The 18,858-nt window shown below is 43.0% G+C and overlaps 1 protein-coding gene and 1 long non-coding RNA gene across 2 annotated transcripts; one reads left to right on the top strand and one right to left on the bottom strand.

Moving 5' to 3' along the window:
- Positions 1–8,616: 8,616 nt before the first annotated feature.
- Positions 8,617–9,867, top strand: LOC309567224. The gene is made up of 3 exons (XR_014225924.1): positions 8,617–8,694; positions 8,731–8,766; positions 9,163–9,867. It is a non-coding gene; the product is annotated as an uncharacterized lncRNA (long non-coding RNA).
- Positions 9,868–10,271: 404 nt separating this feature from the next.
- Positions 10,272–10,889, bottom strand: LOC309567169 (trafficking protein particle complex subunit 5-like; the record flags this gene model as incomplete). The annotated part of the gene is made up of 1 exon (XM_082272528.1): positions 10,272–10,889. One exon carries the CDS (start codon positions 10,887–10,889, stop codon positions 10,323–10,325), a length of 567 nt encoding a protein of 188 aa, XP_082128654.1. The 3' UTR covers positions 10,272–10,322.
- Between the last annotated feature and the right edge of the window lie 7,969 nt (positions 10,890–18,858).

Raw genomic sequence — 18,858 nt, 5'->3', positions numbered from 1 at the left:
GTCGTTCTCTCTCAGCAGGGAACGATCGTGGGTGCCCAGCGGCAAACGCGGCCACCGGCCCTGTGGATTGGCTTCCCCGCTGCCTAATGGGGGAAGGCGCGCACGCACCCCCAGGAGCGCTCCCGTGAACCGCCGTACAGGTACAGCGGTTCACACAGCCCAGCCAGCCTGCCGCAGTGGGCAGTCAGCAAGTGGTTACAAAAATATTATTCTTTAGCAAGGAACATACTTTTCACATTGATAATGATGCTACCAACATTTGTGTGTGCTGTGAATTGCCTCCAGCATTGCTCCTGTTTCTTCTTGCCAGAGGCAGCCATTTTGTTGAAGCCCAGAACCCCTGAGCAGCTGTGATTGTAAAAGATCACCTTGTAAAACAAACCATTTAGTTTAAAATAGAAATGAAAGGTAAAAAATTTGTGTATAGATTTAAAAAATATATATAAATACAATTTTTCCCATTTTTTTAAGTGGTCACATTCCCTCTATTCTCAGCCGCATAAGAGCTGAGTGGGGGGAGAGAAACAGAAGGACACTGAGCTTCACCAAGAATGGCTGTGCAGCGGGGGGCGTGTCAGCACAAGACTGATCATTGGAGGAGAGAATAATGAGTTCCCAGCATAGCTAGAGAACTGACCATGCTGCGTTCTCCTGCTTAGTGTGGTCAGTTGTTCTAGGAAAGCAGAGGGACTGGCAGGAACAGCAGGGATTTCACGCAAAGTAAGCAATACAAAGAGAACAGGAGACTTTCTCATACATGTACATGGTACAGCAGGGGAAAAAACTGATATGACATCAACAATAGGGCACTTAACTGACGCACATGAAAACGTATGTGAAACTGATGTCAGTTTTCATGCATGTATAGTGTGAACAAGCCCTAAAAGTTGCCATCTTTTTGATCTGCTGCTGCCAATGTGATCAGTAGAGATGGGTTCAGGCGAGTTTCGGGATCCTAGTCCCAACCCACCTGCCCGATCCCACCAGCCCGATCCCACCAGGGAACCGACACTGCACACCGCTAATCACAATCATTGAGACATTTCCCAGTCTGTGCCCTTGATTGGCGGTGTGCAGTGTTGGTTCCCTGGCGGGATGGGGCAGGGACTGGGATCCCGAACTCGCCTGAACCCATCTCTAGTGATCAGTTATGACACCAGCCAATTTGATGGTTTGACAGTTTGGTTGAGGACACAAGCAAATATGACAGTTAGTAACCCATGGGAATTGAACTGTTTTTTGAAACCATTAAATCGATGGGTTTAGTTCTGCTTTAATCTTTAGGCTGTCAGCAGATCGAACTCTACAAATTTGGCACAGTGCCAATATATGGAGAGTATCTGAGCATGTGCAGAGCGGGGTGAGAGGTATTACTGGATTTTAAACAGTATAGACAGTTATATTATATGTTCTACATATCTATACCTGTTAAAGGGGCCAGCCTGACCTCATCTAGCAGGACTCAATTTTCTGACTCAAATTCCCCTTTAAATAGGTTAGTAAGAGGAACGCATTCTCCTCCTGACAGTGAATGTAAACTCTTTATTTTCCACTGTGAGTGCAGAAGTAACCTTTACACACATTGTCAAAGGTATTAAAGTCTCCCTTCCCTGCATCCACCCACCTACTAATTACTAACCCCTGGACGTCCATATACCTACTGACCACCAACCCTGACCATCCATCTACTTACTGACCGCCATCCCCTGAACAGCCATCTACTTACTGATCACCAACCCCTGACCATCCATCTACTTACTGACTGCCAACCCCTGACCATCCATCTACTTACTGACCGCCAACCCCTGACCATCCATCTACTTACTGACTGCCAACCCCTGACCATCCATCTACTTACTGACCGCCAACCCCTGACCATCCATCTACTTACTGACTGCCAACCCCTGACCATCCATCTACTTACTGACTGCCAACCCCTGACCATCCATCTACTTACTGACTGCCAACCCCTGACCATCCATCTACTTACTGACTGCCAACCCCTGACCATCCATCTACTTACTGACTGCCAACCCCTGACCATCCATCTACTTACTGACTGCCAACCCCTGAACAGCCATCTACTTACTGACTGCCAACCCCTGACCATCCATCCACTTACTGACTGCCAAACCCTGACCATCCATCTACTTACTGACTGCCAACCCCTGAACAGCCATCTACTTACTGACTGCCAACCCCTGACCATCCATCTACTTACTGACCGCCATCCCCTGAACAGCCATCTACTTACTGACTGTCAGCCCCTGAACAGCCATCTACTTACTGACTGCCAACCCCTGACCATCCATCTACTTACTGACCGCCATCCCCTGAACAGCCATCTACTTACTGACTGCCAACCCCTGAACAGCCATCTACTTACTGACTGTCAGCCCCTGAACAGCCATCTACTTACTGACTGCCAACCCCTGACCATCCATCTACTTACTGACCGCCATCCCCTGAACAGCCATCTACTTACTGACTGCCAACCCCTGAACAGCCATCTACTTACTGACTGCCAACCCCTGAACAGCCATCTACTTACTGACTGCCAGCCCCTGACCATCCATCTACTTACTGATCACCAACCCCTGACCATCCATCTACTTACTGACTGCCAACCCCTGACCATCCATCTACTTACTGACTGCCAACCCCTGAACAGCCATCTACTTACTGACTGCCAGCCCCTGAACAGCCATCTACTTACTGACCGCCATCCCCTGAACAGCCATCCACTTACTGACTGCCAACCCCTGAACAGCCATCTACTTACTGACTGCCAGCCCCTGAACAGCCATCTACTTACTGACTGCCAACCCCTGAACAGTCATCTACTTACTGACTGCCAGCCCCTGAACAGCCATCCACTCACTGACCGCCAACATCTGGACATCCATCCACTTACTGGCCACCAACATCTGCGTGTCCATCCACCTACTGACCACCAAAACTTGGATGTTCAGCCATCTGACCACCAACCCCTGGACATCCAGCCACCCACTGACTGCCACCCACTTGACATCCACCCATCCACTGACCTCCAACCCCTGGGCGTCCATCTATCCACTGACCGCCAACCCCTGGGCGTCCAGCCACCCACTGACTGCCAACCCCTGGACGTCCAGCCACCCACTGACTGCCAACCCCTGGACGTCCAGCCACCCACTGACTGCCAACCCCTGGACGTCCAGCCACCCACTGACTGCCAACCCCTGGACGTCCAGCCACCCACTGACTGCCAACCCCTGGACGTCCAGCCACCCACTGACTGCCAACCCCTGGACGTCCAGCCACCCACTGACCGCCAACCCCTGGACGTCCAGCCACCCACTGACCGCCAACCCCTGGGCGTCCAGCCACCCACTGACCGCCAACCCCTGGGCGTCCAGCCACCCACTGACCGCCAACCCCTGGGCGTCCAGCCACCCACTGACCGCCAACCCCTGGGCGTCCAGCCACCCACTGACAGCCAAACCCTGGGCGTCCAGCCACCCACTGATTACCAACCTCTGGGCATTCATCCACCTACTGACTTTCACACTTGTATAAAGTACTCGAAACCCATACTTGAGTAAAATACAAGTGCTCAATCAAAAAGTGACTTGAGTAGAAGTGGAAGTGCTCGATCAAAAAGAGACTTGAGTAGAAGTACTAAAGTATTCAACATTTTTTGTACTTAAGTATTGCAAGTAGTTTTTTATTTTTTATTTTGCTACTCAAGTACTGAAAGTAAAAGTACAAGTACTGTGTTATGTAGTTATTAAAGAAAGAAGTCAAAAGTTTGAACATCATATTGTTTTTTATTATTTTAAAAGATTAACCTAAAGGACAATCACAATTCTTTTGGCTGTACACATGACATTATACACATTTTTTTGAACTTCATGAAACCTGCCATCTACTGTTCTGGCAGTGGTAATTTTTATAATTGTAACGAGTAACTATGCAGCACAAAAAAAAATATTGGAGTAAAAGTATTGAAATCATCGAAAAAATGTAGTGAAGTAAAAGTGGAAGTAGGAGAAAAAAATTCTACTCCAGGAAAGTACAGATACCGCCTTTCGGTACTTAAGTACAGTAGTGAAGTAGTTCTACTTAGTTACTATACATCTCTGCTGACTTTCAACCCTGGGTGTCCATCGACCTACTGACCACTAAACCTGGGGCATCCATCCACCGACTGACCAGCAAGCAAGGGTTATTTATCCACCTACTGACCCCCAACCATCTGTACAACTACTGACCACCAGCCCTGGGGTATCCATCCACCTATTAAAAAAAAAATGAAGGACTTATTCAAACGTGCTATGCTCTCTGAAGAGGTCAGCATTTGGATCGATCTTCACAGAGCATTTGGGTCAAGTAGGCTGTACGGGGCCCCATGATTTCTAACAGCAGCCCTGTATCTATTAAACCCAAACTGTCCCCTTACATCATTTTCTCCCCCACAGAATCCTGTCATTGAAGAATTGGATGATGATGACCTCCATTGAATATTGTAAATTTACATTTAGAGCACTGCTATTACTGTGATAAGCACTTTGTCATTTTTTAATTCGGCGCAGCTGCGTCATTCATTCACACTGAATGATGTGAGGTCCCAGCACTTGTAGCCATCTTTTAAGTCCAAAAAGTGAAGGCTGGTAAGAATAGTCTGCAGGAGCCAGAGCGTTGCACAATCCACTTTATTGCAGTTGCAATGCTTTATAGGCTCCAATGCAAAAAAAATAAAAATAATACATGCACAATTTTTATTCCTCTATATGGGCACATTTATTATTATTTTTTTGAAAAGGTTAAATATGCTGGGAATAAAGACCCAAACTTTAAATTGAACCTGTGCTTTGCCAACGCAGTAAAAAGTTACTCGTTCACTCAGTAACTCCCCCCTTCCCGACACTTATAACAGTGTTTCTCATCCTTTTTTCAGTCAAGGCACCCTTCAAAATTTTGCACAATCTCGAGGCACCCCATTCTAAAATGTTTAAAAAAAAAAAAAAAATGAATGGTTTTATATAATGCAGCTGCATCGACACCCAACATTTGAGAGGATTTGCACACTGGTACTGACTAGTATTCCAGTGTTTCTCCTTTCCCTTATGGGCCATACACACTATAAGATTTTCTGAAGACTTTTTCCTTTATGCCCCATACACACGTGCAGATTATCTGCAGACTTTTGTCTGCAGACTTACCTTTTCTATGTAGTGCAAGGGCCTGCCAGATTGCATACAAATTGAAAGTGTTTAGGTTTGACCTCATATTATATGGTTTTGGTAAGTCTGCAGACAAAAGTCTGCAGATAATCTGCACGTGTGTATGGGGCATTAGACTTACCAAAACCATATAATATGAGGTCAAACCTAAACACTTTCAATTTGTATGCAATCTGGCCGGCTCTTGCACTACATAGAAAAGGTAAATCTGAAGGAAATCTAACCACAAAAGTTGGATAGTGTGCACAGGGCAGCCATCAGAAATTGTGGGGCCCATTACACAGTTTTAGGCCTGGGCCCCCTGGGGCCTTACCACCAATATTCCCCATCGGGAGGACTGGGCCCTTGGGGACGCCCGGGCCCCCTACATGTGTATGGGCTGCCCCCCCCCTGATGGCGGCCCTGAATATGCATCCAGCTTTAGTCTCCCTCCCTCATTCAGCTAATGTGACCCAAGTGCAGACTGAGAAGAGCAAACAAAGACATCCTCAGGTGCTCAATGTCTTCCTTATCAATTTATGACATCATAATTTATTAAAATCCCAGCAGCTGGCTCGCACAGTGCCCAAGGTTGTAATGCTGCACAAAATTAAAACCCGTGGCTTTACGTAACAAAAAAAAAAAAGCAGGCAAGATCCACCAGCCAGCTTGCTGACAATTTTGGGCAATTTGAGGCAATGTTTTTGCATTTTGCCAAGGCACTCCTGAAGATCCCAGAAGGCACACTGGTTGAAGAAGGCTGACTTAGACTGACCTTATATTCTACCGCCTACCACCCCGTCCATCTGCTGGCGATAATTATTAAAAATAAGTTCCATAAAAGTTCTAAGGTGGTTTGATTGAAGCTTACACAGGGCTAAAGACTGTACTTGATGACATCAGAGCACATCCGCTGGCTGCAGCATTGAATAGAAGAGGCATTGTGAACTAGTTGCAGAGTGGTAGAAGCCTGCTGGAGCAAGCAGTAAAGGCCCGTACACACGTAGCTATTGTCGGCCGTAAATATTCGGCCACCGACCGGCCGATTGTCGGCTTGTTAGTATGATGCTTCTGACAACCGACTGACTTTTCGGCCGAACAGAATCTGGTGTGCATGCTATAAAATTTGTGTTGGCCAACACCAGAACGGCCGATTGTTCCTCAGTCAGTACAGAATTCGGCCGACAAACAGCAGATGAGCAAGACTGGGCATGCTCAGAGAAGAAAAAACACACGGAAAGTTAACCATCACATGACATCACTTCTGCAGTCGGCTGTTGTTGGCCGACAAAATTCGTGTCCAGTCTTTAGCACTTTTCAACCGACAGGACAGCACCGGACAAAAGACGGCCGATCGTTCGGCCGACAATCGGTACGTGTGTACGGGGCTTAAAATGCAAAATTGTATCAAATACTTACGTAATTTTCCTTTCCTGGCACCAATCCATGGCAGCATACTGAACCACATGTGTGCTGCCATGTTGGCACCAGAATAGTAAGTATTACAGCTTATTCCTCTACTCCTAAACCTAACAAGCATTCAATCCTTGCAGTCCCAGAGCTCAGCTTCAAAAAAAAAAAAAGGTATAGTTCACCTTTACCAAAAAAAAAAAAAAAAAAGTAGTGATCGACCAATATTGTTTTTTTTATTGCTGATACCAATATGCGATGACCAAAATATCGGTATCGGACGATATTTTTGCACATTTAAAATTTTTTTTTTTTTTCTTGACAGGTACTCTTGTGGAGGGATCTGGGGGTTCTAAAAGACCCCAAACCTCTCCTCTGCACTTAAAAGCATTAAAAACACCAAGTTTGGCTGTGTTGAATTTGGTGCTGAGTACCCGGAAGTGATGTCATGACATCACTTCCGGGTTTTTGTATGGAGACCCGATCAAAGCCGAATGCGGCTTTGATCGGGTCTTCGGCGGCTGTGCAGGCTGGTTGCCCGGGTCTCCCTCCCGCTCCTTATAATGACAGCCGAGTGGCTTCTCAACCGCATTGGTTGTCATTACAAGACAGCTGACTGTTGGCTATGGACACCGGTACCGGGGTGATGCCTCTAGCTCCAGGCATCACTCCAGTACAAGCACTTTCCGATATATTTTTAACCTCCGGGGCCGATTCTGATATATCGGGGAAAGTGCATATCGGCCCTCGATAGATCGGCTGTGCCAATAATCGGTCAATCCCTACGATGCAGGTAAGGGATGAATGTGAATAAAAAACAAACTGTGCAGCTCTGACTAAATTTGAATAATGCCCTTGGCTACCGGCCATTTACATACCTTCTAAAGCTTGACTAAAAAACTCCCAGGGATGGCATCATTCTGTCCTGCCTTGTTGCTAGGATGTTGCTTAGAGACGCCTAGCTTTTACTGCTCACCTCCACCATCACAGGAGAGAGCTCTTTCTCCAAATCAAACCCCCCCTCACATGTGCTCTCTCCTCTGATGTGGCAGCTCTGCGCTCAGCATTTGCGAGCCCGTTCCTGTGATGGTGGAGGAGAACCGTAAAAGCTGGGCGTGTCTTAGCAATACCCTAGCACAGTGGTTCCTAACTCCAGTCCTCAGGACCCACTAAAAGGCCCGATTTTAAGTTTTACCTTGGAGGAGATGCAGACTGGAGTACTGCAATCACTGACCAGCAAATTCTATCACCTGGGATGTATTTCAGTTATCTTGCAAACCTGGCCTGTTAGTGGGTCCTGAGGACCGGAGTTGAGAACCACTGTCCTAGCAACAAGGCAGGACAGGATGATGCAATCTTTGAGAGTCTTTCAGTCAGGCTTCATGAGGTACGTAAATGGCCTACACCTATTGCAAAGCTGCACAGTTTGTTCTAGAAGGTGAACTAACCCTTTAAGAATGGTACAAATGGTAACATTGATATGCCAAAGATTTAGATAAAGAGTATACAACCCACTAAAATGAAGGTGATGCTGATAGAAGGTATTTCAGTGAACACTCGATGGAAGTGAATACAAAAAGAAAAGAAAACTTTTTTTTAATGTTTTAATGTACAGCCGTGAAAAGCCATAATAAAATAAACACAAAGTCAACCATGAAAAAAGTAATAACCGAAGAGACAATCTTCTAGAACAATATTCCACTTCAATGGAAACAAATACAGAAAACCCAGAAGAAGGTTTGGGAATCTAATTGAAATCCAAATGCATTTCTCAGTGTGGGTTTCCTGAGGGTGACAACAGTGGACCATGTCTGGGTAATGTGCATACGTGGTCACTGGCAGTCTCCACTGGAAGCCCACGCAGGAGCATCACTGGGAAACATGGAGGGTGATTTACTAAAACTGGTGAGTGCAAAATCTGGTGCAGCTGTGTATGGTAGCCAATCAGCTTCCGACTTCAGCTTGTTCAATTAAGCTTTGAGAATAAAATCTGGAAGCTGATTGGTTTCTATGCAGAGCTGCACCAGACTTTGCACCCTCTAGTTTTAGTAAATCTCCCCCATGGACACAGCATCACCAGGTGTCTGCACGAGGTCCTCCATGGCAGGATCGCCAGGTGTCTGAACGAGGTCCTCCATGGCAGGATCACCAGGTGTCTGAACGAGGTCCTCCATGGCAGGATCGCCAGGTGTCTGAACGAGGTCCTCCATGGCAGGATCGCCAGGTGTCTGCACGAGGTCCTCCATGGCAGGATCGCCAGGTGTCTGCACGAGGTCCTCCATGGCAGGATCGCCAGGTGTCTGCACGAGGTCCTCCATGGCAGGATCGCCAGGTGTCTGAACGAGGTCCTCCATGGCAGGATCGCCAGGTGTCTGAACGAGGTCCTCCATGGCAGGATCGCCAGGTGTCTGAACGAGGTCCTCCATGGCAGGATCGCCAGGTGTCTGAACGAGGTCCTCCATGGCAGGATCGCCAGGTGTCTGAACGAGGTCCTCCATGGCAGGATCACCAGGTGTTTGCACAAGGTCCTCAATGGCAGGATCACCAGGGATTTTTATAGGGAAAGCTGCAGACTTGAAAATAAAATGTTAAAGCCAATACAGAATTTTGTGGTTGGGTTTACTTTGAGCTGAAGCAAGTCAAGCTTTAGCACAGCTCCTCCCCTCCCCTGCTATTGGTGGATTGCTGTGACAGGTATGCTGACTGACCATAGTAAGGGTAGAATGGGGTGTGCCAGTGTTTAAATCTGAGGTTTTGGGACTCTCACAAAGATATGACTTTTTCACATTAGCGGCCATCTTATACTGGGACCTCTATGAGCAGAGCAGTCATAAAGGACACTTTTACTTTATTCCAAAATGTATTGAAAAGTTACAAAGTAACCTTTTATTTATTTATATTCCCACAGCGGGTTGCGATGTGGTGTAATGCGTCCTGCTTTTTCAGTAAAGTGGTGTGAACTGAACGAATAGCACACAAGCCAAATCACCTTCACTTAGCCAAGGCTGCTCAATGCATATGGAGGGAGATTCACTAAAACTGGAGAGTACAAAATCTGGTGAAGATCTCCATAACAACCAATCAGCTGCCAGGTTATATTGTCAAAGCTTAATTGAACAAGCTGAAGTTAGAAGCCGATTGGTTACTAGGCAGAGCTGGCCCAGATTCTGAGTGCTCCAGTTTTAGTAAATCTTCCCCAAGGTGTGAATGGTCCCTAAATGTAAATTTCCAGGCATCTGAAAATGAAAAAAAAAAAAAAATAAGAATGAAGATCCCTGATATAGAGAAGGTTTTATTTCACCTCAGAGGCCCGTGTGTCTCTTATCTTTCCCCTGATCCAGAGCTGAAGCCTCCATAAAAGCATTTGACACTTCCGGGAGTGTCGGGTGCCTGTGGTTCCATCCACCGATCCCTACATGACGGCTGTGTCCTGTAGTTATGTAGGGGTTGGAGGATGAAAGGTGGCATGCCATGGAGGTCATCTGCCATGGGGGACATCTGCCATGGGGGACATCTGCGACTGCTTGTAGTGTTAAATCCTGAGGAAACTGGCTGAAGCTACAACACTGGAATGGAGGGAAGGTAGGAGACACGGGCTGCCAGAGGGGTGAATAGAATACCTCTTTATTGCAGGGACCTCCCATCTGGATTATTTGAAACCCAAAGGGCCACCAAAGCACGGGGGCCTTGCAGGTAAATCTCCTATTTTCAGCGCCCATCCATTGCTTTGTCCCGAGCAATGACGGACTCATCGAATTTGATCATGAGAGTGGTCCCCTTGTGCCAGTGGGCGGTCACCTTAGCGGGAAAGCCGCTGCAGGTCAGCAGAGCCTCCACAATGCCGGCGGTGAAGGAAGCGCAGTTCAGTGTGCTGTTCTCCTTTGGGACGGAGATATAAGCGTTGATCAGAGGGTCCTTCTCTATAATGTAGTAGGTTTTGTCATCATCGTTGGCTTGCTCCAGCTTGTCCGCTTCCTTCCCGAACAACGCCTTCCAGGCCACCACCTTGATGAAGAGCAGAGCGCTGATCACCTTCGTCTCACGTTTGCCGTTCTTCTCCCTCATCACCAGCGGATCGAGGATCCGGCACCCCACTTGCTGGCCCAGCTCGGACAGCTTGGCTTGTAGCTCGGAAACCGAATAGACTCGGTTCTGGCAGTACTGCACCATCTCCGAAAACAGCAGAGCGAAGGCGCTGAGGCTGACTTCTGTCTTCGGCCGGGCCAGAGAGCGCTCCAGGATGGAAGATTTACCGCGGCTGAATCGGGAATCCATGATCTGAGGGGAGAAGACAGAACAAATCATATATTGTAGGAGTGAAGGCGCCTGGTTCTGGAGTGTGACCCTATATATGCAAGGATACCTGCTGCCCCTTTATTTCAATGGTAGTGGTACCCAAAAAAATTTGAGTAGGTAAGAAGATGAAAGTAGGCACTGGTAACAGTGGCCATGTAGATTTATTTAGGTGAGCGTTGAAATCTTATTATGGATAGTATACTATCAGGTATGTCTTTCGCACGTATAGACTTATGATCTGATATATATTCTAATAATAAAGATTTTCTCCAAAAAGGTGGGATCAGTGTGCAAATGTAAGTTGCGCTCAAACTATATATATTATTGCTTATAAAATAATGTAAATATAAAAATGATAAATTCATAAAATTAGGACCCAACAATAGTAAAAAAAAAAATTGAATATTATTTTAATATTTATCAAATAAATAAATATATAAATAATGATGCAAATTCAAAAATAAAGCGTTTAATTTATGCCCCAATGAAAAAGATCAGCATGCATCTGTTACTTTTAACCTCGTTCAAACTGAGGGTAGGTTTGAAATCGTGCGAGTTCAGCACGATTTCAAACCCGCAAGTGCAACTTCGGGGGCGATTTGACAGACGCGGGTTCCTGCACATATGTCTATTGAAATCATCCCCGAAGTCGACAAAAGTAGTGCAGAAACTACCTTTGGGAATCGGTGCAGCGTTGCATATATATACATATATACACACACACACACATATATATATATATATATATATATATATATATATATATATATATATATATATATATATATATATATATATATATATATATAAGCCCCGTACACATGTAGCGATTGTCGGCCGTAAATATTCGGCTGACGACCGATCAGCCGATTGTCAGCTTGTTAGTAAGATGCTTCCGACAGCGCATTTTTGGCCGAACAGAATCTGTCGTGCAGGCATTAAAATTTTTGTTGGCCAACACCAGAACGGCCGATTGTTCGCCAGTCAGTACAGAATTCGGCCGATAAACAGCAGATTAGCAAGACTGGGCATGCTCAGAAAAGAAAAAAGACAAGGAAAGTTAACCATCACATGACATCACTTCTGCAGTCGGCTGTTGTTGGCCGACAAAATTCATGTGCAGTCTTTTGCAGTTTTCAACAGATACGACAGCCCTGGACAAAAGACGGGGCTATACACACACACACATTTCATTTTTTTTGTTTTTTTATAATAATAATAAAAAAAAAAAAAAAAAGGGACAGCATAGAAAGAAAATATATATATATATTTTTAAAGTGCCCCATCCCTCCGTGTTTGCGCCCAGAAGCGAACGCATACGTAAGTCACACTCGCATATTTAAAAAAAGTGCTCATGCCACACATGTGAGGTATCGCCGCAAACGTTATAGCGAGAGCAATAATTCTAGCGCTAGACCTCCTCTGTAACTCTAAACTGGTAACCTGTGAAGGCGTTTAGAACGTCGCCTATGGAGGTTTTTAAGTATCGTAGTTTGTCACCATTCCACAACCGTGCGCAATTTTTAGAGAGTGACATGTTGGGTATCTATTTACTCGGTGTAACATCTTTCACATTATACAAAAAAATTGCAGCATATATTCTTTTTTCTTTTTTTTTAACTATTGCGTTTGAAAATGACTGCGCAACTACCATTTGACATAAAATATTGCAACGACCGCAATTTTTTTCTCTAGGGTGTCTGTAAAAAAAAAAAAAAAAAAATTATATTATATTATATATATATATATATATATATATATATATATATATATATATATAATGTTGGGGGTTATAAGTAATTTTCTAGAAAAAAATACTGATTTAAACAAAATGTGCAGGAAGAGTCCTGATCTCTATGTGGATGATTCCCCGGAATATGTGCAGATCCTGGCCGCTCCTGGTCACACGACTAGCACACACTCACCGGACACCGCACACGGGGTAGGTAATTCTCACGGAACACCGGATGATCTCCCTTCACTCACCACATCGCCTGCTGACCAGTCGGAAGCCGCTGTGTCTCCGTACGTACACTATTCCAACCAATCAGCTGCAGGAGAGGTCACAGCTTTGCTGCGAGGATACAGCTGTGATTGGTTGGTTAGTGACAGTCAGCTGGCATAGGACAGACTAATAGGGACAGTGATAACAAAGGAAAGGAAGGGCGGAAGTAAAACACAGGAAGTGACGTGTGAAAGGGCGGAAGTGGAAAGAGGGCTCTGATAGGAGGAGCGAAATGGAAGGAGGGCTTTGAAAAGGAGGGCGGAAGTAAAGGAATAGAAGTGTGCTAAGTATAGAGACAGGGAGGGGGTGCTGTGCTGGAATATTTATTTGATTTATTTTATACTAAAAAGTGTTTTATAATTAAAAAAACAACAACAATTGTTACAAAAGAAATGTCTGTCTGAGGAAAACAAAATCTGGAAGATCCCTACTGGAAGTGCACAATTAACCTTTTCCTTGCTGGAAGTGCACGATTAACCCTTTGGTTACTGGAAATGCACAATCCCCTTTAGTGCTGGAAGTGCACGATTAACCCCTTAGGTGCTGGGAGTTCACGATTAGCCATTTTGTTGCTGGACGTGCACATTTAACCCTTTCGGTGCTGGAAGAGCACAATTAACCCATTGGTTACTGGAAGTGCACAACTAACCCTTAACTTGCTGGAAATGCACTATTAACCCCTTGGTTACTGGAAGTGAACAATTAACCCCTCAGGTGCTGGGAGTTCACGATTAACCGTCCTGTTGCTGGATGTGCACGTTTGACCCTTTTGGTGCTGGAAGTGCACAATTAACCCTTTCCTTTCTGGAAATGCATGATTAACCCTTTCCTTGTTGGTAGTTCACAATTAACTCTTTGGTTACTGGAAGTGCACAACTAGCCTTTTCAATGCTGGAAGTGCACGAATAACACTTTGGTTACTGGAAGTGCACAATTAACCCCTTAGGTGCTGGGAGTTCACGATTAGCCATTTTGTTGCTGGACGTGCACATTTAACCCTTTCGGTGCTGGAAGAGCACAATTAACCCATTGGTTACTGGAAGTGCACAACTAACCCTTAACTTGCTGGAAATGCACTATTAACCCCTTGGTTACTGGAAGTGCACGTTTAACTACTTCAATGCTGGAAGTGCACGAATAACCCTTTGGTTACTGGAAGTGCACGATTAACCCCTTAAGTGCTGGGAGTTCATGATTAAACCCTTTCAGTGTATGAGCATTAGCTGCACAGGAATGAGCACTAGCCGTATTCACTTCTACTAAAGAGATAATTCTCCCACTCTACAAGACTCTGGTCCGGCCACATCTGGAGTATGCTGTCCAGTTCTGGGCACCGGTCCTCAGGAAGGATGTGCTGGAACTGGAGAGAGTCCAGAGAAGGGCAACAAAAATAATTAGGGGAATGGAGGACATCAGCTATGAGGAAAGACTACAAGCACTGAACTTATTCTCTCTGGAGAAGAGACGCTTTAGGGGGGATATGATATCAATGTACAAATATTGTACTGGTGACCCTAGCATAAGGAACAAACTATTCAGAGAAAGGAGATACAATAAGACACGTGACCACTCACTAAAACTACAGGAAAGGCGGTTTAACCTTAAAATGCGTAAGGGGTTCTTCACTGTAAGAGCGGTAAGGATGTGGATTTCTCTTCCACAAGCAGTCGTATCAGCAGGGAGCATCGATAGTTTCAAAAAACTATTAGATGGACACCTTAGAGACCACAACATACAGGGGTATACAATGTACGGTTAAAAGCAAACACACACACACATCATGGGTTGAACTGGATGGACTGATGTCTTTTTTCAACCTCACTAACTATGTAACTATGTAACTTCCTTACATTGGGTTTTGTCCCACAAAGCACTGCTAGATCTCTGTACATCTCAATGTTTTATCTTCTGGAAGCAGGAGTGGGAATTGGTGGCTTATGCACAGATTTGGTGGAATGAAGGAAAGTCCCTCTGGCTTTGTCTTTTTCATGGTGGATCATCTCTCCTGTGGGAGGATTACTGATCTGCCGCTCTCAAATATTATTTCTATGGCGGGCGTGATTACGTCACCACTGTAGATCCACCCCACACGTTTCGTTGGCAATGGAGTAATTATTGATGTATTTGTTTCTCACACTTAATTGTTTTTTTATTTGATGACATTTTGATATAATTATTCTTATATATTTATGCATTTGCACTTTATCTAGATGTGAATTCAAAATACACTCGGGCCAAAGAAAATTGTGCAAAATTAAATTAGAGCTGTCGCTGCTTCAAGCCACCAAGGGGCAAAGGATGTATATAGATAAATCGCAATATGCGATCAGCAGCGCAAGTTCGAAGATCAGTATGTAGCGTACAAAATATAGTGCAATCTTAGGTGAACATAATCTATCAATAATGATCATAATGTAAATAAATCAAAGTGCTCAAGTGCAATAAGTGCAAAGCTCCTGGTTACCCACACTCTGCTCAGGGAGTAGCACCGTTCTGGAAGAGCCTACTATGGTGTGCGTTCCAGGCTGGTGCTCAGAACAAGGCGTTTGGTTTAATAAAATGTATTATTATTATTATTTTTTTTATTATCATCATCATTATTATTAATATTATATTTATTATTATTATTCAAATTCGTGTAATTATAGTGTATTTTAGAATATAAATAATAATAATTATTATTATTACAATTAGCATTGTTATTATTATTATTACAATTAACATTGTTATTATTGTAATAATAATAATAATTATTGTTATATAAATGTTAAATAATTATTATTATTTAATATTTTTCCAATTAGTAAAATTATACTGTGTTATGAGAGTAATAATAATTGCTATTATGATTATTATTAATATTATTATTTTTAATTAGTGTAAATATAGTGTATTCTTATTATGTTTATTATTATTATTAGTCCAATAGTGTAATCATAGTGTATTATGTGTATTATCAGAATATAAATAATAATATTTATTAATATTGTTGTTGTTTTTATTTTTTCATTTTTTCCAAATGGTGTAATTATAGTGTATTATTAGTGTAGTAGTAGTAATAATAATAATAATAATTATTATTATTATATTACTAGTGTAATAATAATAATAATAATAAATATTATTATTGATATTATTATTATTAATAATATTTTCCAATTAGTGTTATTATAGTATATTATTGGGTAAGTAATAATAATATTATTATTAATATTAATAATTATTATTATTATTATTTCATTCTGTTGTTGTTATTATTATTATTATTATTATTATTATTATTATTATCATTATTATTATTATTCCAGTTAGTGTAATTATAGTGTATTATGAAAATAATTATTGTTGTTACGATTGATATGAATATTATTATTTCCAATTAGTATAAATATAGTGTATTATTAATATTATGTTTATTATTATTATTATTATTACAATTATTGTAATTTCTAGTGCATTAACCACCTCCATACCGCTGGACGTCATATGACATCCTAGGCTTTGAGTGGAGATATCTGAATGATGGGTGCAGCTGCAGACATCATTCAGATATCATTTATTTTAGCCAGCCATTCTCTTCACCATAAGAACAATTATAGCAGCTTGATTGTTCTTACAGGGGTGGAAGTACACCATAGAGAATACCAAGAACCAAATGGTCCCCGGCAGTCTCTATGACTATCGGAGGCCCGGGCGCAACGTTATGACATCACGCCCGCCCTGGCCAATGTAAATACTGCTGTGATCTTGGCTGGAAAGCCAAGATTGTTTTTTGTTTTGTTTTTTTATTTCAGGCTTTCCAGCCTGGAGGAGAGATCTGAGGTCAATAAGACTATAAAGAGGACCTTTTCTTATTACAAGGGATGTTTACATTCCTTGTAATAGAAATAAAAGTGATAAAAAAAATATAAAATTAAAGGAAAAGTGTAAAAATTACAAAAATAAAAATAAAATAAACAGTTAAAAAAAAAAAATTCAAGTGCCCTCGTCCCCGTGTGCTCGCACGCAGAAGTGAACGCATACGTACGTTGCGCCCACATATGTAAACAGCGTTCAATCCACACATGTGATGTATCGCCGTGAACGTTAGCAATAATTCTAGCTTAAGACCTCCTCTGTAACTCTAAACTGGTAACCTGTAAAAAATTTTAAAGCGTTGCCAAAGGAGATTTTTAAGTATCGAAGTTTAGCGCCATTCCACAGGTGTGCGCAATTTTAAAGCGTGATATGTTAGGTATCTACTTACTTGTCATAACATCATCTTTCATATTAAAGAAAAAAAATTGGGCTAACTTTAGTGTTTTTTTTTTTGGAATTCATGAAACTGTTTTCTTTCCAAAAAAATGCATTTGGAAAATTGATTTTTACATGTAGGAGTGGAGTGCAAGAATTGGCCCCATATGGAAGTGGTTAATAGAATATAAATATTAATAGTTATTATTATTGTTGTTAATATCTTTACTGTTATTATTTATACATTTTCTGTATAGTGCAATTATCCACATTTAGGCTCCGTTCACATGTAGGCGTTTTTGGGGCGTTTTTGGGGAGTTTTTCTGCTCTAGGATCAGCTCTCAAAACGCCCAACAAGACAAATCCTATTCATTTCAATGGCCCCTGTTCACATCTGAGCATTTTGGCGCTGTGGGCAAAACGCCCAACGCTCAAAAAAGTACATAGGCTACATTCACACCTGAGCGTAGCGGTTTCCCGCGATTTTACTGCTATTTACAGGCATTTTTACAGGCGTTTTTTGTGCAGGCGTTTTTAGATTGAATAGAGACCAATGGAAAACGCCTGTAATCTGCCCAAAAAGAAGCTCATATACTTTTTTGAGCGTTGGGCGTTTTGCTCACAGCATCAAAACGCTCAGATGTGAACAGGGGCCATTGAAATGAATAGGATTTGTCTTGTTGGGCGTTTTGAGAGCTGATCCTAGAGCAGAAAAACTCCCCAAAAATGCCCCAAAACGCCTACATGTGAACGGAGCCTATAATAAGCTTCTTTTTGGACAGATTACAGGCGTTTTCCATTGGTCTCTATTCAATCTAAAAACGCCTGGACAAAAAACGGCTGTAAATCGTGGTAAAAAAAAGCGCGAAAACGCTACGCTCAGGTGTGAATGTAGCCTAAGACCGCCCGCCGCACATTTACTGCGGCAGGCTGTCTCTCCTGTGCGAACCGACGTAGCCCTACATCGGTCGTGAGCATGGTGCTGGGGGGCGAGTGTGCGCCGCCACCGATGCGCTCCCGCCCCCACTAGGCAGCGGGGATGCTGATCCACAGGACTGGTGGCTGCGATTGCCTCTAGGCATCCGCGATCACTCCCTGCTAAGAGAGAACGTCGGTCTGCTGTTGTAAACACAGCCGACCATTGTTCTCTCTCAAATGAGTGCACGTGATCCTTCTATATAGGATCACAGGTCTCTATGATCATTTCACAAGCCCAACCCCCCACAGTTAGAAAACACTCCCCTAGGCTCACAATTAACCCTTTGATCACCCTTAGGTTAACCCCTTCCCTGCCAGAGTCATTATTACAGTAACAGTGCATATGTATAGCACTGATTACTGTAGTAATGTCACTGGTACCCCCAAAAGTGTGAAAAATGTCAGTTAGGGGTCCGATCTGTCCGCCACAATGTCGCAGTCCCGCAAAAAATCGCAGATCGCTGCCATTACTAGTAAAAAAATAAAATAAACAAATATGACATAAATCTTTCCCGTAGTTTGTAGATGCGATAACTTTTGCGCAAACCAATCAAAATACGCTTATTGGAATTGTTTTTTTTTTACCAAAAATATGTAGCAGAATACAAATTGGCCTAAAATGAGGAAAACTTTTGATTTTTAATTTTTTTTTTTTTTTTTTTTTGAGAATGTTATATAGCAGAAAGTTAAAAATATTATTTTTCTTTTCAGAATTGTCACTGTTTTTTTGTT

This window comes from Pelophylax lessonae, assembly GCF_965119305.1.
Source record: "Pelophylax lessonae genome assembly, chromosome: 11".
Classification (NCBI taxonomy): domain Eukaryota; kingdom Metazoa; phylum Chordata; class Amphibia; order Anura; family Ranidae; genus Pelophylax; species Pelophylax lessonae.
This window is presented reverse-complemented; position numbering and strand designations above follow the sequence as displayed.